Below are 26,082 nucleotides of genomic sequence, written 5' to 3'. Positions count from 1 at the left end.
GGCTTATTAAAAAAGTCACTTCACTTGAACTTCTTTTTCCATTTTACTACAGACTAACATTACCATTACTACTGGTACTAACTTGCTCCTTCTGGAGCAAGTTACCTTTCACAGGAACTAGCCAGCCACCCTTGAAACTTTATCTATCTTTCCTAGCAAAGCCAATTCTGCTCCTGAAATGCCTCTTGACTGATTATATAGATTCTTCTAAGAAATCCTTAAGACTGTTCCTCAGCATGCTTTATTACTGCTGCCTCCCTTCCTGAGGACAAATTGCTAAAGATTATTCTGCATCTGGTCTTAGAGTGAGTACAGTCAAAGGAAAGCCTTAATGGCAAGAGCTGTGTTGCTGGATTGTCATTCGAGTAGTGTCCTGAGATAATTTTTGTATGTACCCTTTTAGCTGCCAACAGACATTGCCTTAGAAAAAATCCCTCAAAATTCAATGCCCCATGATTTCACTACCATGCACATCTCCATGAATCCCACTCTCTGAATTTAAACTCTGAAACATTTTTGAATACTCACATCCCTTAAACAGAATCCTGTAAAAAATATGTGTGTTGGATAGTAGACCTATTCTTCATAGCAAATTGGAGTAAGACTCTCAAGGGACCACCCACTACACATGGTGTGTCCACTACATGTGGACACTTGCACTATACAGTGCAAGGTCTTGGGCACGAAAAGGTCTTTCTCCTTTTAATAATCCCACTCAACACTAACCCTATGTTTCCAGAAAAAAAGATTAAAGTTGTAGGTCCTGTTTCCTAAGTGGCTTGTGAAACTCTCCAACTTCCTGTGACATTCACTAAGAAGTAAGCACTAGGTACTCAGAGCAGTAATTACAGCAGAGCAGCAGCCGACAACTTCCATGTTTATTGGCCAGAACATCAACATAGCTACTTACTTATACAAACTAAGAGAAGTAAATTTTAATGCTGCTTCATAGCATGTGCAGTTGTCAAGCCATTAATCAACAGTTCTAGAAAATATTTTGGTTTACCTGAGGTTTCACAAAAAAAGACTGTAGAATTACATACAGTACATTTGGCATATATGTATCAAAATTCTTGTTGGATAAATAAATTACAAACAATGGTACAAAACCACTCCAAGCCAACCTTTGTTCAACAAGAACACGTTTGTAAGTTTTACAGTTTTATTTTTTGTATTGCTCTTACAAGTAAGCAAACTATTTTGTTTATACAAAATAAACCTGTAGTTTTATACAGTTTAAAAAAATCATCTTTGGCTAAACAAAGCTCTATTTTTATACATATATTTATATATATACACACATCAGATATTTTACATGACCACATAGGAACCTGTACACATAGATACAATAGAGAGAACATTAATCAAGTTTCACACTTTACAAAAAAGCAACCGAAGTCAGATTCAAAACAGTAAAACCCTGCCCCCATCACCTATACAGATATGAAAGTAAGTAAACACAGATAAGGAATAAACAACTTTGTAATAAAATACTGCCTGCCTTTTCTGATGCAGAGAGGAAGCACTTAGTGACTTCCCTCAGTGCCTTCAGTACTGTGCACATGTTGATCTATAAGGATATGGTTAAGAGAATACTCTTAGCAGAGTCTGATTTTTACACACACACGAACACTTCTCTGCAAACTGACTATTCTGAAAACCGTTGCAGTTAGATTTAAATCTCCAACAAATTAACAATTGTCACAAATGTCTGTTAAGAACAAGCATGGGTTGGTGCACCAATCCCCCACTGAAATTATCAGGCACAGCCAGTACAGCATGGAAGGTGAGATTTGATCATGAGAAGCAAGCACTTCAGAAGCAAGCACGAAAGATGGAAGACTGCCAGAACTGACATCATCACCCACTCAAGTCCTTCCTTGTAACAGTTTCCAGAGCACTGCCTAAAACAAGGACAATGCAGTGTTTTGGCAGCGCATTCCAAAGGTCACATGTACAATACTCCAAAGGGATCAGTGACAACATCACTGACAAATTATCTGATGGTTTATTAGAAAGAGAAGTCTGTCCCATTAGTTGGAGAGCAAAGAAAAAAACATGCTGACATTGAAGAAATGGTCACTGGACTCTGAAAAAGAGCCAATTCAATCCAAGTTGAAAGGCAATGCACTTAGGTGAGGGCTATTAAATGAAGTCTAACTGAACTCAGCAAATGCTCTGACTGAATAAAGACTACAGTAATTTCCAACCTCCATAGAAAATAAAACCTCAAAAATCAATGAATTAATTAAATAAAACCCCTTGCAACTTGCAAGGATGTTTCTCAGAGAGAAGAAAAAACAAAACCTTTTTAGAAATTTGGGATAAAACAGGAGTATGTATCAGATGTGTGTGTAAATATATATACACACACACTCTTTAGGTATGTTCTAGTAAAACTGGAAATAGTTATAACAGATTTTTTAAAATAGAACATAATGAATTTCTAATGCACTAAACAATTTGTAAAGATAGATGCAATTGCTGTCAAAACATGCCAAGTTGACAAGCTTTTGAAAACTGGCTGTTTTTACAGAAAAGTTTTGCTTCTGGTTAGTAACTACAAAGTCACATTTTATGAAATTGTAAAGGTCTGTTCCTAAAATAAATTTAAAAAGAAAATAATTTCTCAAAATATTTTTTTAAACAAAACAGATTGCTTATTATGTTGAAGACCTAAATGAAGTACCTTTTCCAGATGTAATTTGGAACAGAAAAACATAAGGGCCTTTGCAGAGTGTCTTGGACACAGAGTAGCATTCATTTAAAGTAACATTTATGCTACCCTGCATACTGACTATTCTGAAAACAGATTCTGTTAGATTTACATCTCCAGTAAGTAAACAATTGTCACAAATGTTTGTTAAGAACCAGCTGCAAGACCCACCTATTCCTGAGCAACAGAATTCAGATACTAGATAAGCAACTTTTGGAATCATTGCTATCATTGCCCTGCCTAATTTTAAAAGCAAAAGGCCTCACTTCTTAAAATATGTTCCACAGTCACCAAGATGACCTACCTGTCATTTTCCAGGATTATCTACCAACTGGATTCCAAAGCATTCTTACTTTTTAAGACCACAGCTCGACATCAGCACATGCAGAACTTCCAACAATGAAGCAAGAGCCACCTCTCCCACTCCTGCCCCTGTCTGCAGTCACAGAACACCTTTAACTAATAGGAGATGAGCCCCTTGAAATGACACTGCCCCATGTGCAGTGTTCAAAGCCCTTTCTTTCCTAGCCACTTGGTTTGTGAAGTTCCCTCTGCGTTACTCTGTTAAAGAAGTTCAAGGAAACTTAGCCAAGTAAATAACTAGCAGTGCACTGGATTTACCAGACTCAGTATTCTGACTTGGACACCTCCCTGTAATCCCACCATTTCAACACAGTGGCTCCAGTCCATCCTGCAGGTAACAGCCAAGCCCTGTAACCATGAAGCAGCTTGGTTTGAGTCTACTTGCACTTGGATTTCTTGAACAGCTTCATCAACTGCTTGAATCTTTCTGAAACCTAATAGAGGACAAAAAAACCAAAAAAACCAACAACGTATTATTAAGGCCCCCAACTTCCATATCTACCAAGACAGATTGATCAGACATCAAGGTTATTAAGACCATCACTATTTGCTTCCAAGAAATTTTAGTAGGAGAAATTTAGGACCACCATTAACAGATTAACTGCATGTACGAAGTCCTCCTATACCTTTCCCATTTGAAATAGCTTCCAGGTTAATCAAAGACAGCTAGAGCCAACACAGGTTTAACACAGGTTTCCCTACAAGAAGGAAAAAATGAAGGCTTTCAAAGCAAATTAGCCTTGAATTTGCCACACATAACCATGAGTAAGATGCAAATGTAAAGACAACAGCTTATTTGGTACTCCACAAAAAGTACCATTTATTGGTTATTTTCTGTACAACTGTTGCCTCAGGTATTTTCTGCTCATCATGGAGTAATCTGCCTGCCAGGGATTTTACATAACTGGTCTGTGGATCGGACTAAAAAATCTTTTTGCTGAGCATAGCTACAGCTGACACAGTGACCTCATTCAGCTCTAAGATAGTACTTTTAATTGCTCTATACACACTGCTACAGCATATTGATGATCCACCAAACGACCTAGGAAAAGAGGCATAAATGCACAGATAACATTGCTTTATCCAACCAGACACCCCAAACAAAAACTCTGCAACCATACAACACAACATCCTAAAAGCCAAATCCCAGTCATGCAGGATTTCCTAATGGAGTCAAATGTGTTTCTCCCTTTCTAGATTTGCAGGATACAGATTAAGAGAGCAATTCAACTCAAGTATAAAATTATATGCAAACCTCTGGGAATATGCATTAATGTGGTATCTGTGTCTTTTGAAACTTTTACATTAAAAAGTGAAAGGGGGAAAAAAGAAACACCTTCATTAAAAATGTCCTTTCTGCACAATCATGATACTTCTTCTCAGCTCTAAATGGAATCTTCTTCTGATTTATAAAGGTGTGCAAAGGCTTCAGGCCTCTCAAAATTTCTTTATCTAAGTGCTGATCCAACAACAGAACAATCCTGTTGTACCTGGACTAAGAGGGGAGCAGTTCCAATGTACCAATCAAACAGGTACTGAGGAATCCCCATAATACCCCTATAATGTGTATTTTTAAGAGGTAACAACTGGCAGAATCTAAGATTCTTTTTTTCAGAAATCCCTCAGAAAATACATGAGGAAAAGAAAACTACAGATTTGCAGAGGTTCTCCAAAGATTTTTGTTCAACTGCAATTGTAAACGTAGGAATATTGCTGGTACTATATATAATGATCATCACCTACCTGATTTGGGCTTTTGTTCAGCCTTGTGGCCAAGGAAACAAAGGTTTTGCTTGATGGTCCTTTTCTCTGACATTCCAGCAAAATTTCTCGGTCATCATTTCTACACCAAAAATGCATTTTTAAAATATTAATACACATAGTTGTGTACATGTACACAAACAAAAGAATACATATAGGCATATATAAAATTCAGAGTATTTCCAGACTACAGAATATAAGTTCAAAGAGCAGCAACAAATTTGTGGAGGATCCTTTCTTCTACCAGCACAGAGTAAGAGAGTCAGTAGGAACACAAGGGGTAGTGGAGATTATGCTCCCCTACTAGGAAGAGCAGGGTGGTTAGACTAGAGCTAGTCTCACACCAGAGTCAAAGAGTTTTAAGCTTCTAAACTACATATTTAAACTTGAATTGAAAGGAAGTCAAATTCAACGGGGGTCAGCAATTCCAGGTACACATGCCTCAGTTTGCATGGCTAAATAGCAGCTTTCACCTAAGGCTCACTGATGTTCAAAGATAAACAAGAGAGATGTTTGACTTTTTTAAGTGGCTTAATGTAACAAACATACTCAGAGCACATCTACTGTTCATGTGAGAATAAAAAAAATCAGGAGTCTATTCTGAAGTGTGTCACCAATTTCCTGTTTGTCTCATCAATGAATTTAGGCAAAATGTGTATAGACAGTAATTTCACTTGGCTGAAACCTGTCAAACTTCAACAAATTATATTTATTTTCTTCAATTTCAAAGAAAAATGTAATGACTAGTTATTTCAGTAAATGTCTTTTTTTTTTTTTTTTCCAACATAAACAAAAGCTGTGGAACTGAAAACCTGGTCATATTCCTACAGAAAACTTCAAGTCTCTTTCTACCTTGTTGGTTCACACATTAAAAAATCCACATTAGCTTTTGCTGTCTTTTTTCCATGAAGGAACTGATTTTCTTTTAAAATACTACCTAGAAACTTACTTTATATCTGAACTATAGTTTAGAAAATCTGTCTTGAAAATTTTTGAAGCCCCGTTATAAAGCCTTGATTGCATCAAGCTCTAGCAAGAACAGCAAAATCTCCCAACTATAGTTTCTTAAAAATAAAAATACTTCACAACAATTTTGCATGTATTAATGACACATACAGCCATCTCATTTGTCACCCACATCCTGCAAATTGGAATATATTGAGTTGAATGGCTGCCTGGTACATTTCCACAGACTGAGCAGCTCAGACCCAAACCCAGAAAACTGCTCACTCTCATGCCTTCCCTCAGAAGGGGAAATCTTTAGCTGTTCTTCACCAGCCACCAGTGCCTCACAGGAACATCAAGGATCTCCGTTCCCTACCAAGCCTGGCCGGAATTTTTGGACAGAAAAAATAAACCGGGCAGGGGAAATAATAAGAACATACAGTAGCTCTTGTTACCTCGGCACATAAGCTTTCAAAACAAAAGCAAAGAGGACTCTTGCTGTAGGAGATGTGCATAAGTGATGGACATCCACTTCCCAGAGCAATCCTGCATTGATAAAAAGAGGCTCCCATTCCCCTTTTTAGATAAGGGTGTAGAGCTACCAAATAACTTTGGTCATTAGCTAAATAACGCTTTCTTCCTTTTTTTCAGTGTTTCACGTAGTTTAAAAAAACCGTAAAGCAATCAAGCAGATCAAATCAGAAATTACCTGGTCCAGGAAACTACTACTTCTCCCTTCTTTTTAATGATATTTTTGGCATAGAGGCTAGGTGATGATGGAGACGAAGCCAAGGGAGAAGAGTCTTTATTCTGCTGTAGCTCATTCTTCTTACCGGAACACTGCTTGGGTGATGAATTTCTATCTTCAGACCTGATATTACTTTCATCACCTGCTGATTCAGTTCCTTTTCGTTGTCTTTTTGAATTGGAGCTCTCTTTGACAGTCTCTTTTTTCCTCTTTTTATTAGTTTTATCATCTATACTTATCTGACAACCCCCATTAGTCTTTAAACTGGGTTTTGTTTCAAGATCACATTCACCTGCTACAGTCTTATTAGAAAGCCCTTCTGTTAGGTCTGTAGATGCATCAAAGCACTTTTCCAGTTCTTTCTTTTTATCACTGACTTGTGAGTTTCCTGTTGAAGTTTCCCGAGTCCCATTATCTGCTCTGGCTTCCATTGCATGACATGAAGTTCCACTAACAATACCATCTGTTACGCATGACTTCATACTGCATCCAGCAGGAAGAGAAGCTTGAGGTCTAACATGCATTTCATTCGTGTTTTCAGATACTTTCAATTTCTGTGCTTCAGATTGCTCAGAGCCTTTATCTGGGCTTTCAGTGTTGTGGCTCTCTTTGTCTGAAGATTTTCTACAGGTTACAAGCAAGCCAGTAGTTTCTTCCTTTCCACTACTATGCGACTCCTTCAGAGGCTGAGCTAAGGTAGGATTTTGTTCTTGTTCACTGCTGACATGAGGCACGTGATCCATCTTAACCAGATCCGGTTTGACCATTTCTTTCACAGTGGCACTCTGCCTGTCCCTTTCTTTTCCCCCAGTTCCCACTTCTCCTTTTCCAATCTTGGCTGAGGATGCCTGTGCCTCCTTCACTGGAGCCATCTGATCAGATGTTGGTGAGGCAGACGGCACTGCCCGCCGAATCTTTACAATGAAATGATCGTTGGATTTCTCCATGATTACTGCTTGCATTGGTAGGCTGGGGCGACACTGAAAACCGGGAACAACAGGCCGACTTGTCCACGATGATGAACAACTTGACTTACTGCTTGAGTTATCGGACTCTAAAGCCAAATGAATGTCTTGTTCAGTGGCATCCTCCTCTCCAAGAAGTGCATCTTCACTGTAATGTGCACTAACAACACCCTCTGGAGCTGAGCTGGAATTATTCTCAGGTTTTAGGAAGCTGAGGTGAGCATCTGATTTCAAAGGTGATGGAATCGTTAAGGAAACAGCCAAATCTTCAAGGAGGATAGAAGAAATACATGATTTGTTCTTCTGTAAATTGCATTCATCTTCTTTGCATGAAGCTGAGTTTGTGGAAACCTCAAACATACAGCTCTCATCCAGCACATCTGGATCAATAGGCATCTGAGGCCTAGATGCTAATGAGGGAGCTCTCACAGGTGAAACAATAGTCCAACTAATGTCCTCGTCCAGTTTACAATCTATGCAGACCTCCTTTGGAGTGATGTTGTGCTCCAGTTCAGCAACACTATCCCTGCACTTATGACTGTCTAAAAACTGTTTTTCTGGAGTCCTGAATTCACACTCATTTCTGTTGATATTGCCACCATTTTTTTCCAAGAGATCAGAACCTTGCAATAAGCTTTTGAAAATTTCACCCATTTGAGCATCACTTACCAGATTAAATGTAAGACTGGATGCTTGTTGTTCTGTGAGAAGCTCATAACTAAGATCAGACTTGTTAGCATCTCCGGACAGCTGGAGTCCTTCCTTTTCATATTTAACACCCTTCAGTGGAGTAAGAGTGTTTTGTAAATTATTCTCTTTAGAGGAGTGAACTTTTGTTTGGGAATTTCTTGTGTTATCAATGGAATTAAGACATTTTGTAAATGCAGTTTTTGGTGCACCTGTCTTATTTTTCTCATCCACAGTTTGCTTTGAAAGATATTCTTCAGGTTTTTGAGAGCTATCTTTCGGGGACTTTTTTCTAGATTTCTGCACATCATTTTTATGACTGATCTTGTGGTTTTGTTTTCCAACCCTTTCGAGCTTCCCTTCCTCACCCTCATCGCCCACATCACATAGCTTTATTATAATTCTCCGTATCTTGTCAAATAAGTAATCAAGCTGTTCATCTACAAATTTCCACAACTGTTTCTTCATATCTGATACTTGCTGGTCAAAAAGACGGTCCACTATTGCATTCTTTTTAACTTGCTTAAGTTTTGACTCTATAATATCACAGATATTCAATTTTAGTGTATCACTCAATGCACACATCTTGGAAAAGTTCAAGTATCTTATTAATGCTGTAAAATTTAGGATCCCAGATTCTATAATTCTGTGAAAATGCTGAACTGGGAAGTGTACTTTGAACTTCATGTAACTTTTCCTCATCTGTTTTCGTATAGCTCTGAGCATCTGCATGATTTCTTGTATATTTGACGGTTCAACAATAACATGAACTATTTTTTCAAGACAAGCAATGCTCACAGTTTTGTTTTTCTTCATATTCTTTGAAGATCTGAAGGTCTGATTTTTATGCCTCTCTCTGTTCTTCTGTGCGCTTACCTGCACAGAAACGAATTTTCCATTATCTTCATTGCAGTGCACAGTTTTGCTGTTTTGATTCTGCGGGCTGCTGGTCAAATTCCGTGTCTCAGAAGCAGCTTTCGGTCTTGACTTTTTTGTATTTTCAGAACCTCTCTCTGGTTTAGATTTTTCTTTATCTTCATCACTACTTATGATTTCGCCTTCTTCTATTTCATCTGAAGAGATACTTAGCCGAGACTCCATCTCTAAGCGCTCATCAGACATGCTAACTGGCTTTTGATTTTCTTTGTTTACCTCCTTTGACAAGTTCTTTGAGGGACAGATGACAACGGTACTTTCAGGAATTAAATCTATAAAAAGAAAACAGTTTGCTAATCACCATAAAGAATGCAATTTCAAACAGATATTTTCAGAAAAACCTGCAAGATTCTCTTCTGTAAACTGATTATTCAGAACTGTTTGAACTTAGGAAGCCTGAGCTATAACAAGTTTGGGTGGTTTGCTTCAGCAGCTGCTAGTTTAATATATTTCTTTGAGCTTTAAAGGGCAAATTCAGCTTTATTTTGAGCAAATTTTGAGATTTAAGGGGCCTCAACATTTCACCAAACACATGTGAACTAGCTCACAAATACATCAATTGGAAAGAGAAAAATATAGCAGTTTTCATTAGTTTTGAATTTCTTTCCATTTACTTTAACAAGTTTTCTGATTAATGTACCAGATAAATTATAACTGTCACATCATTATGAACTGACATTTACATACAATAGGTGGATCTTCTTTTGACAATTTCAAAACTAAAACAAATTGAGAACAAATGACCCATTAAAGTTTTAATAATCCTGTACAGAGCTATGCTCTGAAACATAAAAAAAAAATTTCAATGCCACTTTTCTAGTACAAAATCTAAACTTCCAAGAATTTTTGTTTGTTTAAATGCAGCAGGACATTACAAGAAGACTTCAATTCACAGATACTCGAAAGAATATGATCCTATGTAATTTTTGCTTCCATAATTTCAGAGAAAAACCGGAAGAGATCTATGCAAAACTAGCCACAACTAAGAAATCTGTATGTATTTTTTTAGTAATTTAATACAAATCTCTTATTTCAAACAGTCTTCTGTCAGTAGTAATCAACTCCAATTTTTAGAGCACTAATATTCAAATGGCTAGAATCTTGACTGCAACATCAAATGCTTCCACTACTAACAAAACAACCACTGAGACATGCATATCTTAAGCCACAATTTGTCTTTTTCAGAAAGCAGTTAAAAGAAGTAATTTCTGCTTTCCATGAGTGGATCTTCTAAGTTTTGTGTAGCAAAATAAATTAGAATATACATATACAAATACCTTTGTTGCAAGTCTTCACAAGGCCTTTACAAGGACTTTCCATCTTCAGTACTTTAGCCAAAGGACGCACTGGACTGTTCAGTGGGCTGATTGCCCTTGGAATATACCTCAAGTGATTGAGATCAATGCTCAGTATTGAGCTGTCATCATCAACAGAAACTGGGTTAGTTTCTCTCTCTTTAGTTACAGGACACATCTCGCCACTGAGAGAAGATGCTGTTGCAGTACTGTTATCAGTCAGGTCTGGCCCCAGATCACAAGTATTCTGGTCAACTAGTGGTTCATCCTTATCAGTTATCAGAGTTCTGTCCAGTGAATGAGATGTATTTGTATTAACTTCACAGATACTCTTTTCTTCATTGGGATAGTCAACATTTTCTGCAGCCAGATGATCATCATTCCTAACTACTTCCATTAAAGAGTCTGGTTTTGTTTCACTGATATCATCTGCAGTATCAGAGGACTCCAGGTCACCAGAATTTCTGGCTTCTGAGTCCTCTAAGACAACATTTTGAGAGCCACACTGATCTGCAGAGCTTTGTATGTCAGCAGCCAGCCATATTTTATCCTCCTCTTTCTTCTCTGCTGCTGACTCCAGGTCTCCCATACTTGCACTTGCAGGTTCAGGTTGTGCCACTCCTGCTGCTGGTACATAATCCTCCTGTATCTCACCCTCTGTCACAGGCAGCTCTTCACACTCTGCCACACTATCTGTCACCTCCAGGGGCAAAGATTCAGGGTGGGTCAGACCTGTCATTGCTGCTTTTACTGAGGCTTCCAATTCAACTGGATCACAAGCCTCTGCCACTTCTGATGGTGTTTCAGCCTCCATCTCATCAGGAACCAGCACCTTTGCTGCTCCTGGCAAGGCTTGGGGCTGTACCTGACCCTCTTCTGCTTCTGGAAAGGTTTCTGAGCTTGGTTTATCAGCTGCGACTGCTGGCAATGCTTCAGACTGTGCTGGATCTGCTGCTGCCACTTTCAAGGCTCTACTTTCAGAACTGACAGAAACAGAGAGTGCTGGTTCCACGTTGCTCTGAGCTGCAGTGTCCAGAACTTGCTGTGTTGAACGACTGTGCTCTGTAGGACCACAGTCTATGGGGTGGGCAGAATCTAAGAGTTCTGCTTGCAGTGTGAGCTCTGTACCTCCCTCATCAGTGGCCTTTTGGGAAGGTGTTTTAAGTCCATCCATTGCAGAAAGACACTGTTTCTTATTAGGAGAAAGAGTTAAATTTAGCTTTTCCATAAAGCTAAGTTTTAAGTCTTTGCTTTTTGGCCTAGTGCGATTACCTTTAGTTTTGGGTACCTTAGCATCTTTTACGCTATCTGCTACTCTGGATGTTTCTTCCAGCTTAGAGGATTTATTTCTCTCACTTTTTGTAACATGTGTACTTTTCTTGGAGTCTTTTACAGATTGGTGAGAAAATTCTTTTGCAATTTTTTTTTCATTTCTAAAATGTCTATTTTCATCCTGATCCTCTCTTTCCCTTTTCCTTTTTTCTTCAGTTCTGTGTTTCTCTGATTTGGAATGTGCTGTTTCCCACTCATGTCTACTACTACTTTCTTTCAAGCGTGCATATTTATGCTCTCTGCTGTTGGAATTAGAAGGTGAAGTCCTTTCTTCTCGAGAGGTATGGTCATCTGTTCCCCTGTCTCTCTTGCAGTCAATGTGTTTTACTTTCCTAGACTCTTCCACACGACATTTACGTGATTCATGAAGGCTCTTTGAATGTTCATTCTTGGAGTGTGGACTGCTTCCCCTGCCAGGCCTCCTTGGTTGTTCTTGCAGCTTCTCATTTGGTTTGTTTTTTTGGCCAGCATGTTTTTCACCTTTATCATGTGTTCTAATGTCCTTTTTAGGTACATTTTGCAATCTCTCATCAGAATACAATTCACCTCTTGTTTGAGATCTGTCTTTACCAGCTGTCTGTTTCTCCCAGGAAGGAACAGCCCTTTCTATTCTTCTTTCTACACTTGGACTGTGTTTGAGTTTCGTGCTCTGACTTTTTTGTGGCAACTCATTTTTACTAGCCTTCTCTGGAAGGGTTTTCAGCTTCTGTTGAGGGTCCGAGTTCCCCTCCTCACTGTCACCATCATTTCCAGTGCTCTGATGTACTTCTCTTTTGTGTTTGTTGGTATTTCCCCTACTGTGCTGCTCATTACTTTTGGTTTCCTTTCTTTCCTTTCTGTTATCCTTGCTGGAGGCATGGTCATGGCTCAGTGCACACGTTTGAGTCCCATCGCTGCACGGCTCCTCAGGAGGGCACCTCGGCACAAGCGGAGTGTTCCTTTTTTCAGAGCCACACTTCCCACTGTCCGTGCTATGAGATGAATAACCGTGGTACGCATCTTTTGAACAGTCATTTTTCACTCTATGATCCATCTTCATGTTGTCACCAATATCAGAAGGTCTGAATTTGGAATCATTTGTTTTAGCTGGTCCTGGAAGGTATGTTCTGTTGAAAATACTTCGATGGTTTGGAAATTCCAATAGCCTGTTTATAAAAAGGAGAAAAGTTATATTATTTTTAAATTTATTAAAACATAACTAAAGCTGAACTGCAATGAATACATGTATCCATAAATATTAACACTTTCAATTTCAAGCTGAAAAAAAGGGTGATATAAAAAGACATTTAATAATTTCCATCAGCATAGAACAAAAGAATATAATTTATATAAGTATTTTCCAAAAAATCATCTAAAGAAAAATCAAGATTTATGAAAAAAATACTGTATTGAGCCTAATTAAAAAAATCAGTAATTCAAATTAGTATTTCTTTGTCAAGCAATAAAAAGACCCCTCTCCCAGGTTAAGAAAAAAAAAAGCTGTTCTTTACAGCATTCATCATTTTAAAAAATAGTAATTTGAAAAACATCAATAAGCAAATAAAATACATTTGGGAGTTGTTGCAAGCTCCAGAAAACAAGCAGTACATAATGATAACCAAGCCTCATAAAGGCCACATACTACTGCTAAGAAGTCATCATATTAAAAATAATTTTAAAAATCAAATTAGAAAGGCTATACATGGGCAATTAATGTAATTGTATCCAAGCTGTGTTTGTTTGGTTTTGTGGTTTTACAGTTGAGGGGTTTCTTTAGAGACAAACACTAGTAATTCCTTGAGAGATACTAACTTTGAAATAATCTTTACACATAGGTGCATTGCTTAAGAAAAGCTAATTTACTGTAAACCATGCAGTAGACAAGGCATGTTTCTAAGATCTCAAGGTGTCAATTTCCCCACAATTTTCCATAATGGATGCCTCCAAAATACCTAGATCAAATACCTTGTTCACAAACTTTCACCACCATCAGACTGCATTGCAATGGAGCTGTTAAAGTATATAAAGCGGTCAGATATTCAAAACAAAAAAGTAATTTTCAAATACTTGAATTTAAAATTCAGAATACTGCACTCAAAGATGTGATGTGAAAATGACAGCTGTTGTGTGAAAGCTGACCAGTTGAAAGAATTACACATGTCAAAACCTCTTAATCTCCATCAGAATGTGCCTGGTAATTCTGTGTATTTAGCAAAGAAACCTGCATAGTTTATATTCACATAGCCTTTAGCACAGGAACATCAAAGGAACCTTCTTTACAATACGTTTCGGTGCAAGAAAATGTCAAATGGTCAGAAGAAAATACAAACAAACCAATGGTGTGTGTCCCAAGTACCAAGGAGTAACCTTCTGCCAAGCTGGTGTCCTGAACCCCAAACCCCTGCTCTGGTTTCACATGGTTCAGAAACCTTACTGTCAGCTACTCTCCCATCCATACTTCACTGTTTTCAACTCCTTCCAGTAACACTGGTGGTACACAGAAATAACAAAGAATTCTCCAGTTGTTATCCCCCACCACTGGAGATAAGGACTTCGTATCTTGCCAGGAAAACATTATATAGTCTATTTCTTCTCAGCTGTCTGAAAAGTTCCATGGAATTCATGTCTGAGGCCATAAAACAGAAACAATTCAGTTTCAAAACTACTATGGTAATGCTTTCAAACATCCACAATGGTTAGATAACCCACAAGGAACAGTGGATTACAAACAAACAAAAATTCATGCAAATGATCACCACTTGGACTCCTTCTTGGTTTCTTAAGTAAAAACCAAAGACCTCATCAGGCAAAGTAGATACACATTTCCTCTGATTGTACTGGTTCTAAACGACACAATAATTTACTAAGTAATGATTTTTTCATTAATTTTTCTTAAGATACACAAAAAAAATTCTAACAAGTATATAAACATGATCAGATCAAAAGCATGTTTTCAGTTCTATTGTCTATTTGTACCTTTGATGCAGATGACTGATTTCTTCATCCTTACGGTTAATTTCCACTCTTGCTGTTTTGATAAGGGCTGAAATATTCTTTTTGAGAGCCTGGTTTTCATTCTGTAGAATGATGTTCTATTTTAAATATATATAAAACAGACAACAAGAGAGAGAGGGAGAGAAAAAAACAAGAATTAGTTTGGATATCCAAACATGTAATGAAAAATAGTGCAAGACAACCATTAGAAGAACGTCCCATCATTGGCAAAATTACAGTAAAACATATTTAAACTCTCTAGAAGAAATCAGAACTACTGAGATCCAAAAAAATTGGGGGTTTTGGTTGTTTTTTTAACATTACTCACATTCATGCTTCTGTTTGTGGTCAAACATTTCAAGCATCCAATTTAGTAAAACTGAAATGTGGCATAAAATGAGTGAGCTAAAAAATGATAATCCACCTCTTTGCTTCATTCTTTTACTCAACTTGTTGCTTTCTTGGTCACTGCCATCAAATGAGAGCAGTAGCTCTCAAGCACTTTCAGAGGAAGAGGGTAATTAATTGTATTTCTTTCAAGGTATCGAAGCCAACTTTTGATGCTTTATCATTCTAACACTTCTAGGTGTGATATTCAGAACCTGTCAACCTTAGAAATAGTCCCTTCTCTTGATAATTGTCCTCAGCAAAGCCTGCTCAGAAAGGCAGAGAAGTTTTGCAGAAAACAATACAGAAGCATCACAGGACAGCAGCTGCTTACAATTGCAGACCTTAGAACCTCTGGGAGTTATGTGTAATACACAGCGGAGCACACTGGAGAATCGCCCCAAATAACTCAGCTCTACAGCAGAATGGCACAGCAAGGGAACACCAGCTCAAGTTCAAGAGCAGTTCAGGCTTAACAGAATGGCACTATGCTCAGAGTAACACAGACATCTGCTTCCAGTTCTAATGACAGCTCAGGTACCTTACCTTTACAGCCCTGTCCCTACTGCATTAAAAAAACAAGAATACTGGATACCTTTCTGATAATTATTCATTTGACATGTTTACTTTCTAATTAAGAAGACAGAAAATAGTTTTTAACCAAATAAAGTCTTACTGCACACAACATTGTGAAACAAATCAATTTACCTACTGATCTGGTCAGTAGGCTATCCCTGCCAACCCTCCTAAGGCAGACCAAGCTCCTAGCACCTGCAGGGGTGCTTTGCAAACCATCCATGCAATGGATCAAGTCTGGAAAGCACATGAAATTGCTTTCTCAAAGCAATATTCAATTTACTTTGCATTATCTTGACAATATTTCCCTTTGAATTACAATACCTGTGCCTGTATTTCTTTAAATTTCTTCATCAACTCTTTAATTTGCTGTTGACATTTTCCATATTCTGCCTGCAACTGTCAAAGAGAGAAGAATTCACAGCACAGAAGTGGACTTAGTTATACAAAAGATTATTTCTTTAGCTCTATAGTTAGTTAATACACTAATGTATACTACAAACCTCTGGTTTTTCTCCCAAAGAAACATATGAAAGCCATATTGAAACAAAAGGCTTCAATATGCTCCAGTTGGTATACAGGTCTCCAAAGCAGCACAAACATTCAGATGAGAGGAAATCTATGCGTGCTTGCCCCGCAGTAATAGGTTGAGAACAACAGGAAGCCCTGTTATTGTGAAATTAAAGACACAACTATCAAGGAGCAGGAGTTCTGAGAGCCAAATGGGGACTCTCTTGTCAGATTTTATGTAACACAAAACAGGTAAGGAAAAACACAACAAGAAGTTACTTCAAACAAACTTGGACAGTAAAAATAGACTGCAAAGGACACGATCCTGCTGAGATCACAAAGTTAAGCAAAATAAATTTGGTATGAGCTCTTCTTTAGAGGTAGATTGTCACAAAGCTTTCACAGGAGGATGGACAACTTCCATTCAAACAAACAGTCAACAACTTTCGAACTTGCAAAGTGATATTTTTATCACTCAGTGGAGGCCAGGAGGGTTCATTCCTGCTCATTCTATAACATCTGTGGATGCCTGTCCCTTTCATGTCATTTAAATGTGTCTTACAGGCCAAGATTGATGATGCTAATTAAGTGAGTATTGTCTTAATTTGCTAGAAGCAGCAACCTACTGCACAGCCAACTTCAGTCTCAAGGACAGAATTTAACAACACATAAGATAGGTCATGGATTTATCTACTTTACTCTGGTCAAACTTGCTGGGAAAAATGTCAAGACTAGCTTTGTATCAGATGTCTGAGCAGATCCTTGACTACAGGGAAACCACAATACATTTTCCCATAACACAGCTGATAAATGAACTGCATGCAAAGGATGAGAAATGGGAACAGATCATGACACAGAGTGACAGATTCACTTGTTCAGATGAACTTCTTGTTTTAAGAGTTTATTGGCACACTCTTGTTTTTACTTATTTAAAAACAGCCTATTTTTCCTACAAGGTGAGCACGCTGACAACATTTTCTGTACTCTTTACACAAGGAAATTTGAAATAACCTCCCCCTCAAGACAGCAGAAGGGTTTTTTTCCATATTAATACATACCTCATCATAGGATGCTTTCTTTGCAGTCCCTTCTTCAATTAATATCTCATCAAATAAATTTAAGCTGCTTCTAGATGGTGTAGCATGTGGAGCAAAATTGTCTATATAAAGAAAAGCAATTACATAAGGGAAAAGGTATTTTTCCAGCCATGTTGCATTGTGTACACTGTTCTATACTGTCTGTGCATTTTGGTTTTATTTCTTGTACTTACAAGATAACAACACACAAATAAAGAAATATTACATGCTCATGTGATACGATGTTGCAGTTATAGAGATTTCTTGAAATAGCCATCTGTAAGTGAAATGAAACTGAAATGAAAGTGAAATGAAAACCCCAAACAACTGAAACCAACTGACAAGCCAACACCCAAACAACCAAACTATTGAATGACAGTGCTTTTTCCTCAAGTCTGCCTGGGTGCTCTGTTCACCAAATACACTTAACTGACAGGACCTGGCTTATGACAGACACCCCTGAAATACACAGATATTTGCAGACAAATAAATGAAGTCAGCTATCAAAGCTGTGCTTCCATCCTGTGGAAAAGACCATAAGGCAAAAAGTATTATTAACACAATGCAAGAGGACATATAAATAACATCTTATCTAAAGAGCAAAGATCTCACTTCAAATTTAAACAACCAAGGTCCCTCAAATTCTAAAGTCCTCTCTTCAAATTTAAACAACCAAGGTCCCTCAAAACTGGACTATATAAAATGTTTTCATTTCATTGCTATTCCTCCTTGTGTCTTTAACGTTTACTAAACAATGCATCCTCATAAGAGAAATATGAACTTAAGAAATACAAAATGCAAAATGAGAAAAGGACATATAGATGATTTATATCTGTAGGATATAGTACAGTTCCTCATAAAAATTCAATGGTCTTACAGCAGTAGTATCAGGCGAGAGATAATTGCTGAAATACTAGAAACAGCATTTCGTTAAACGGTACTCTAAGGCTCCCAAAAAAGAACATGTGCTGGCTCCATTTATTTCTCGCCTTCAAAGAAGTTAAAGAGGAAATTAATTTACATTAGCATGTCAAATTATTTGGAAAGTAACAAAAGGTTAAATGGATATCCTGAATTTACTCTATCACATAGAAAGTATGTGATGGATTTCTCACTGGGGATTTGGTGATCAGTGACTATTGGATCTGGTCCTGAAACTTAAAAAAACACAAAACAAAGGTGTTTTTTCCAAGGTAAAATGTCCTACTATGAAGGCACAGATAAAATATCTAAGGTTTCTCTGCACCCCTTTACATGCCCAAGTATCTTCAAATAGCCAATATTACAGGAAAACTGTCATTCATTCAGTTAACAGATTTAAGAATTCTCTGCTGCATTTACATAGCCTAATATATATGTCTTGCATTTAAACAAGCTGCTCACTGAAGCATAGGTTAAAGCTAAATGTAAACTTAAAACTAAATATTGTTTTACTTGAAATAAGCCTAAGAAGTAGAGAGTCCATAATGTTCCAAGCCAACCAGTGAGAGACAACCTACCAGAAACCGACAAACTGCTGTCCAAGCCATCATAAATATCCACTGAGCTCTCGTCTCCTTCCCCGAAGGGAGAAGCTTCAGCTTAAAAACAAACAAACAAAAAAACACGTCAAAGTAATAATTTAGTAAACTGGAAATTCTACCTTTCCCATAAAGTAACTGCAGCTGTGATTCTATACCAGCAGAAGATAGTAGAAGCAAGAGTACAGACCAGTAAAAGGGGAATTTTATCCAGGAAACTACTGCTACTGTGGAGAAAAGATCTTTAATCATCATGGAGCAAAGACAGTCTGGTAAGATCGGTTCGTAAATACTACAAGAACAGTGCATAAAGCAAACTATAGGGCAAGCAGATTTCAAAATGATACATTAAGTAAACTAACGTTTACTTAGTATCTAGCGTTGAAACTGTTTTCTAGAATACACTGAATACAAAAATCATACAACTCAAAAACAGAAAGAAAAGATTTGATATGATGAACCCACTACTATTAAAAGAAAGATTTCTTGCTAAAAAGAAAGTATTGTAGCAGTCTGTATAACAATACAATTTGCTTTAGTATTGCCATGTACTCACAAACTAACTGGTTCTGTAAACGTATTTTAATTTAAATCTCCTCAGTCTCTCTTCATGTCTTTTTCCAATGCCTCTTATTACTCGTCTCCTATATGTGAACCTCTCCATTTCTGCAAAAAATATTTCTATAAAGAAAAACATCAATACCCACAGCCCTTCTGAGGCTGGGAACCTCACCAATCTGTGCCAAATCAACCAGCTCTAGAGCTGGAAATAAGGAGGACCTTGATTATGGTACTGTAAGAGCCAGCACACTGGCTCTTACAAACAGTAAACAAATGAGCAGTGCCTCTAACTGTTCAAATGCAAGCTTCAGTGAGATACAGCTGAAGGTTAAATTATACTCTGAGGAAGACAGGGGAGAGACCAGTTCCAGGCACCCCCTCAAAACATTCCAGAAATCCAAAGTGCACAGGCATGGTTTTAAATACGAACTTACTAATGGGATATGGCTTGCATGATATTGTGCCACAGCCACTTAATTACATTTGAAGCTCATCAGTATTTGTCAAGACTTCAAATTTGTTTTCTAAGTTATTTCTGGACCTCTTTATTTGCATAGGACTGCTTGCACTGGTTTATGCCCCACAAAGCAGAAAGCAATCCAACCCCTCTTACCAGTGTAGCGGATATCGTACAGTCCCAGTCCATCCTCATCCGCTGCCATGATACAAACTCCCTACGGCTTCCCCATCTACGAGTAAAACATCAGAGCAAAGGGAACCAATTAATTGACAATTTCAGAACAGCAACATAAAGCAGCATCATCTTAATGCACATCAATTACACCTGATCTACCTGTGGCCCCTGTTCTTCAATAAAATCCAGCACTAGAATGAAAAAACTCTTGGATCAAGGTAACAAAATGAGCTTTCAAGAAAAATAACAAATTATCTGTTACTTGAAGGAGCATCCTTAAGATCTTTAACTGTCACTTACTGATCCTACAAAGAAATTTTGATATGAAAATTAGCACTGCATTCTATGAACATGTTACCAGAACGTGCATCTTACCCAGTTAAAATACTCTGATCTGATAATTCTGATTTCCTCCCTACTGACCATTTAAGAGCAAATTCCCCTTGTCTGATGCTACCAGTCAAACCAGTACCGAGCGGGGGCTGGGAGCGCCTCGGGCTGGGGGGCTGGCAGGGGGAAGGCACAGGCACCGAGCAGCGTTAAGCAGCCCCCAGCCCGTTCCGAGGCAGCGGCCCTTCCTCACCCCCAGGCCTCGCCCTCCCTGCACATGCGGGAAGGGGCTCCCACCCGTCCCAATTCCTACCACGGCGGAAGAGCTCGGGACCTGTCGGGGGTCAGGGCAGGAGCACCCCCGGTCGCGGCTCCCACAGCCGCCGGCAGCCCGGGGCGGACAGGCTGTGCGGGGGCGCGGTGCCGGGGGTGCCGTGCGGGCGGCGCGGTGGGACGCGCGCAGGCCGGGAGCACTCACCGGCCAACGCCGCCGCGCCGCAGGCCGGGCGCGGGGGCGGGGCCAGGGCCGCGCCAGCCAACGGCTGCGGCCGCGCGGCGCATCCGCCGCCGTGACGTCACCAAACCCGGCCCCCGGGCCCGAGCAGTTGGCGCCAAAGTGAGGCGCGCGGGCCGGCCGCGCCCCGCCCCCTCCGCAGTGGCCCCGCCCCCTCGCCCCTTCCCGACCGCGGGCCCCATCCCGGCCCGGCCCCGAGCGCGGGAAATCGCGCGCTGCTCCCCGCGGGACTAGCCGGGAGTCTCCCGCCTGCTCCGGCCCGGAGCTCATAGCAATCGCTAGTCACGTAGGCTGTGCCGCGGCGGCTGGAGGCTGCCCCACACGACACACGCGCACTCACCTGGTGCCGTTCCCCGCTGTTGCGGCGGTGCTCCCGGGAAGCCCAAAGTTTAATCCCGGCGGCTGCTGCTGCCGGCGATCACGTTGCCAAACCCCTGCAGGGACATCGTTACCGCCCGACAGCCGCGCTCGGCCTCCGCGAGCGGCTGCCGCCGGGGGCGTAACGCTCCCGCAGCCCGAGCCGGGGCCACCCGCTGCCGCGTCCGTCACCGCCCGCCCTCGGCCGCCTTCCTGACCCAGATTTAAAGGGCTCGCGGGCAGGCGAGTCCTGCGGCAGCAGCGGCAGATGGCTCTCCGGGGCGCAGAGAGCAGGGGAGGCCAAGGACGCGGCAAACGCAGCCCCACACGCGCGCGGTTCCAACGCCCGGAGCCAGCGGCAGAGCCTCGCTCCGCTCCCGGACGGCGCCCGCGGCGGGAGAGGGGGGCGGCGCGGTGCACGCCGGGAGCTGTAGTCCGGCTGGGCGGGGCGGCGCCCGCGCTTCCCGTGACGGCGGCGGAGCGGAAGTCGGTGGTGCCGCGTCCGCCGCGCGCCGCACGTGCTGCGCCCCTCGCGCCGCTGTCCCGCCGCGGGGCGCGCGGCAGCAGGATGGCGGCCGAGCTGCGCTTCCGCCTGGCCGAGCCGCTGCAGCTGGTGGCGCGCAGGAACGAGAAGAGCGGCGTGGAGCTCAGCAGATTCGTGGCGAAGCAGGTGCGGAGCGGGCGAGTGCGGCGTTCGGTGGCAGCCCCCGGGCGTCCGTTCTCCCTCTGTCGGGGAGGGTCTCGTAGGGGCCGCTGTGGAGCGAAGGGAGCGCACCCTTCTGCCTCCGCCGCGCCTCCATCTGCTCCCGGCAGCTTTGTGTGTGCCCGACCCGCCCGGCCGGCCCTGGCCCTCGGGCAGCCGGCGGGAGCTAATCTGTCTGTCTGTCTCTCCCTGGTGCTGTTTCTTGCCCTCCTCGCCCCTCTCGGGGATGCGCGGGTGCAGCCCATGAAGAAGGTCCTCTTCTGTACCCTGGTATCCTTCCTGTGGCGCCTCGCCCCGCAGTTAAAATCTTGGATCCCTTCCATGTCCCCTGAGGTGACTCTGGAAGAGTGACAGCAAGAGGTGGCACTTTGTTATCGAACACTGAGACTGTAACTAGTCCCTACCCCGATGCTATTTCGCGTGTCTTGTTTAATTATCTTAAAACAGCATGTGGGATAAAAAGAGGCATGGATTTTGTAGGCTTTGCTTTGAGGGTTGGTTTTTTTTTTCTAATCACAGTCTCACAGGTGGTAGTGATGCTGGAAGCATGGTCCTGTTTATAGGCACTTTCATCCTTTGGCTGCCTTAGCTCTAAGAAGCTCACCTGCTTCTAGGAGAGTTAAGGCTGATCTCCTTTCTTTCTCTGAAATGCTTGAGGACATGTAGTAACAGGATATCAGCACAGCAGATAGTGTTTTATTAATACTTTTCTTGATAGAGCTTTTGAAGCCCCTAAGATGTGTACACGTTTTGGGGGTCAAAGTCTCTATTTCTCTTTGAGTGTCTAAGAAGTGTCCCAGTTGTTTGAAGATGAAAAGTCCAAAGTATCATATTTTTCAGAATTTTGGCTTTCAGTCTGAGTTGCTGTCTCAGTTATGGTTGGGGAAGGCTTTCATACTGGTACTCAAGGTGCTTTCTTGATAGGCAGATGGCTCTTTCTTTTGTTGCTGCAAATCGCAGGATCAAAGTAAAATTGACAGAATTTATAGTCCTGAGTGGAAGCTAATTGGTGGGAAGCACTGATGAGTTGCTTTTCAAGAGAGAGAAGCTGCTGAGAAAGAGTAACGAGGATGATGTGGATACAAGTTGTAGCAGACAGATGGAGCAGTGAACCAGAAGTGAGTCACCGAGGTCCGAGATTGGGAAAGACACTGTGCCCTTTCCCTTTTGGTGGCTGCTTAAAGATAGGCTCCAGGTTTAAAAGCCTTGCTAGGTGGAAATTCCTAAATTGTGTAGAGGGAGTCTGGAACAGCACATTATTTGACAATGGCCCATCGTTTTGAAAACTGAATTGCTGTTTCCAGGCTTGGAAGCTACAGCTCTAGCATTATTTTAAGCTCGTCTTGCTAATAAACAAACTCCATCTCTAAACATCATACCTGATTTCCTACAAGTTGCTTTGTATGTAACCTAGGAAGCATGCATTCTGGAAATCTAGAGCCCTCTTTGCTCTACAGCTTTGTTATATTTTTCTGGCAGCTTACTTCTTCAACAGTATTCCATAAAGGAATGAAACTTGCCCACAACTGCTAAGTGAGGAGCAGTCTTTAGAGGTTCATAGTATGGGACAGTTCATGTGGTCCTGGAAGATTTTGTTCTCTATGCTTGGGTATGTAATAGAATTAGAACCTTTTCTGTAAAGTATTTTTATATGCCATGAACTGTGCAAAGATACAACAAATTTCTGTGCTCTTAATAAGGAAGATGGGATGAAAAGCTCTCTGAACAAGTCTTTGTTCCCCACGTTTACATTCTTGAATAATTTAAGCAGTCTGTAGAAGCAGTAGGTCTCCACAAACTGCTGGAATGTGCTTTTGGCTCTGAGTTACCAAAGGTCCGCCAGAAACTCTTCCTGCATAGAATTCCAAATGTGAATTTTGTGCAAATGTATATTTTGGTTGCCTGTGTTCATGTAATTTCAGTAGAGAAGTTAATCACTGTGAAGGTTAAAACACTCCTAGGAATGGAGCTTTAATGCAAAAACACCCTTGCTTGTTTCTGTCTTTTGCATCTAGCACTGTTCTTATATGGAAAGATACGAATCAAAGAACCTGACCCCTTTGGATATTTCTTTTATTTAGTCTGTGCAACCATCCTAAGTGGACAGGAGATCTTAAGTACACCATTCTTGATTTTCTTTTTAATTTTTTGATGGTTTATCTTATCCTTCATTTTGTGTTTCATTTTTCTATGTAGCAAAGTTGTTTTAATAATAATTCCAAGGTTTTATTTAGAATCCTTCAGTCTTAGCATTTGATGTTGAGAAATGCTTTTATTCCTTTCTGTTAACTAATGTAGGAAAAACAAGGTCACCCAGTGGTCTCAAATTCATAGTTACCCATTGTCTGTCAAAAAAATGTCCTGATGCTCTGGCAACTAAGGCAGAGGTTTTTTCATACTAAAATGTGACTTCAGCATTTTATTTGAAAGATCAGTTAGACTTTACATCGTGTAGCACTAGAAATAGGGGAAGATATGTTGCACTTTGGCTTCCATCTTGGGCTGTATTGTATTGTCATCTCCTTCTGCTGGTTTTTGCAGATTTTTGGCACAGTCTGTGTCAATGATACAAAGTCAACAAGAAACAAGAAACTTCTTGCTTGCATCCTCTCTTGTGAGGGAGAGATCTGTCCTACTCTGTCAGAGGTGTGTTGGAGGAGGTTTTGGAGATTCCAGCTTGTGCTCCCTGTGAGACTGCATATCACCCCTGCTTTTTTTTTTCCCTCTAGAACTGTGTGGGTTGTATGAAGAGTGTGGGCTTGTGTTTTGGTTTATCTTGCTGAACTGAACAGCTGCCCAAAAGGGTGGTGCTGCTCTGTTCTCTTCTAGCCTCTTCCCAAGGTCAAGCTACCCATTTGTGTTGCTTCTCTTATCTTGAACCCAGTAGGAGTCCTGATTTGGAAATTCCATTCAACTTTCCCACCCAGCGTAAGACTTTGTAAGAAGGATTAATTTGGATCATCTTCTAAGTTGGTTGCTGCACGGTGATACAGGTGTTGTGTGAGGGAGCAGAGACAAGAACATGAGTTCCTGTGTTGGAGGGGAAGAAAGATGTCCCGTGTGTGGCCTCATGCCCTCCAACTCTTTAGAAGTATCCCAGTGTTAAATCTGTGTCTGGTGTAACCTGTGCGTCATGAGCAGAAATGTGGACTTCAAGTGGTACCAGCTTGCTCATTGCCGTGATCTTTCCTTTTATGAATTTAGGCTTTGGATTAAGCTAGGTATTATAAAAGATTCCTGTTCCTTGTGTGCATTGAGCAAACGTACTCTACAAGGAAGGAGATGTGCATCCTGCTGTTGGAGCAGCCACTGGGACTGTGTCTGACTCCAGGGCTCACTCCTAGCTGTGTGTCTGCTTCGTATGTCTCATTAATAATAGACAGTGTGTGTGTGTTCTGTGTTTGGAGGCACAGTCTTTTGTGATGCTATTTTAATGCAGCTGTTTGGAACCAGAGGTGCAGATTTACTGTCCCAGACTTGAACATTTTCAGACCAGCTGTCTGTTGCTATTGGTTAAGAAAGTTGGTATTTCATAAAGCCATGTTTAGTTAAAAAAAAAAAAAAAAAGCCCTCTGACAGTATTCTGCTTTTCCATAAAATTTTTAGTTTAGGCTCTGAAATCAAATAGACAGTCTCTTTATAGAATGTGAATGTTGCCACTGTGATTTTTGAAGAGCTTTGTATGTCCTAAGGGTATTGCACACAATGATTAAAAAACTGCTTCCTCTCACAAAATTGCTAATGGCATGAATTTGTTGTACAGTAGACATGTAAATACAGAATTTTACTGAGTCGGTCACATTATTTATTATTTTATTGTTAACTGGCTTTATTTGATATTCAAGGCCCTGGTTAATAAATTAAACACCCTATTGTGCCTTGTTTGGGTAGCCAAAAATGTAATTGATTTGAGAACTGGAGGTACTTTTTATTTTTCTGATGGAGTTCATTTCTGGTTCTTTTGGGCCATTCTGCCTTTAAACTGCTTATCAGTCATTTTGCCACTCAAAATCTGGTTCCCTGTAATGAAAAGGGTCTTGCACCATTTTAAAAATTATTTTTGATGCTGCTGTGATAGATAAAAGGCAGATAAACTTATGTTCTGTAAAAGCAAACATGAAGCTCGTAAGAAGCCGCTTGCAATTAGCGTGATGGGTTTGATATTTGTAGTGTACATACCTCAGTTTCCCTGG

At 40.5% G+C, this 26,082-nt stretch overlaps 2 protein-coding genes across 2 annotated transcripts in view; one reads left to right on the top strand and one right to left on the bottom strand.

Moving 5' to 3' along the window:
* Positions 1-855: 855 nt before the first annotated feature.
* CASP8AP2 (caspase 8 associated protein 2) lies at positions 856-21,309 on the bottom strand. Its single transcript, XM_063389639.1, has 10 exons — positions 21,170-21,309; positions 19,965-20,040; positions 18,770-18,850; positions 17,253-17,353; positions 16,009-16,083; positions 14,704-14,819; positions 10,399-12,893; positions 6,495-9,393; positions 4,823-4,922; positions 856-3,513 (listed from the first exon to the last, which is right to left on the bottom strand). Exons 2-10 carry the CDS (start codon positions 20,011-20,013, stop codon positions 3,457-3,459), a joined length of 5,973 nt encoding a protein of 1,990 aa, XP_063245709.1. The 5' UTR covers positions 20,014-20,040; positions 21,170-21,309; the 3' UTR covers positions 856-3,456.
* A 21-nt stretch (positions 21,310-21,330) lies between these two features.
* MDN1 (midasin AAA ATPase 1) overlaps positions 21,331-26,082 on the top strand; it is a 93,714-nt gene continuing 88,962 nt past the window's right edge. Inside the window, exon 1 of the mRNA XM_063389646.1 lies at positions 21,331-21,856. Within this exon, the coding sequence (XP_063245716.1) occupies positions 21,455-21,856 (402 nt within the window). The 5' untranslated portion in view covers positions 21,331-21,454. The remainder of the gene's footprint in view (positions 21,857-26,082) is intronic.

This window comes from Prinia subflava, chromosome 2, assembly GCF_021018805.1.
Source record: "Prinia subflava isolate CZ2003 ecotype Zambia chromosome 2, Cam_Psub_1.2, whole genome shotgun sequence".
Lineage (NCBI taxonomy): Eukaryota > Metazoa > Chordata > Aves > Passeriformes > Cisticolidae > Prinia > Prinia subflava.
The sequence above is the reverse complement of the archived record's forward strand: the minus strand, read 5'-3'. Positions and strand labels throughout refer to the sequence as shown.

Bases quoted from the DNA above. Each gene is read 5' to 3' on its own strand.
- CASP8AP2 (XM_063389639.1), bottom strand. From the start codon at position 20,013: ATGGCAGCGGATGAGGATGGACTGGGACTGTACGATATCCGCTACACT. The intron at 16,084-17,252 runs GTATGTATTAAT...TCTCTTTGACAG, and splicing joins AGAAAGCATCCTATGATGAG to TTGCAGGCAGAATATGGAAA. The intron at 14,820-16,008 runs GTATTGTAATTC...TATTTAAAATAG, and splicing joins TTAAAGAAATACAGGCACAG to AACATCATTCTACAGAATGA.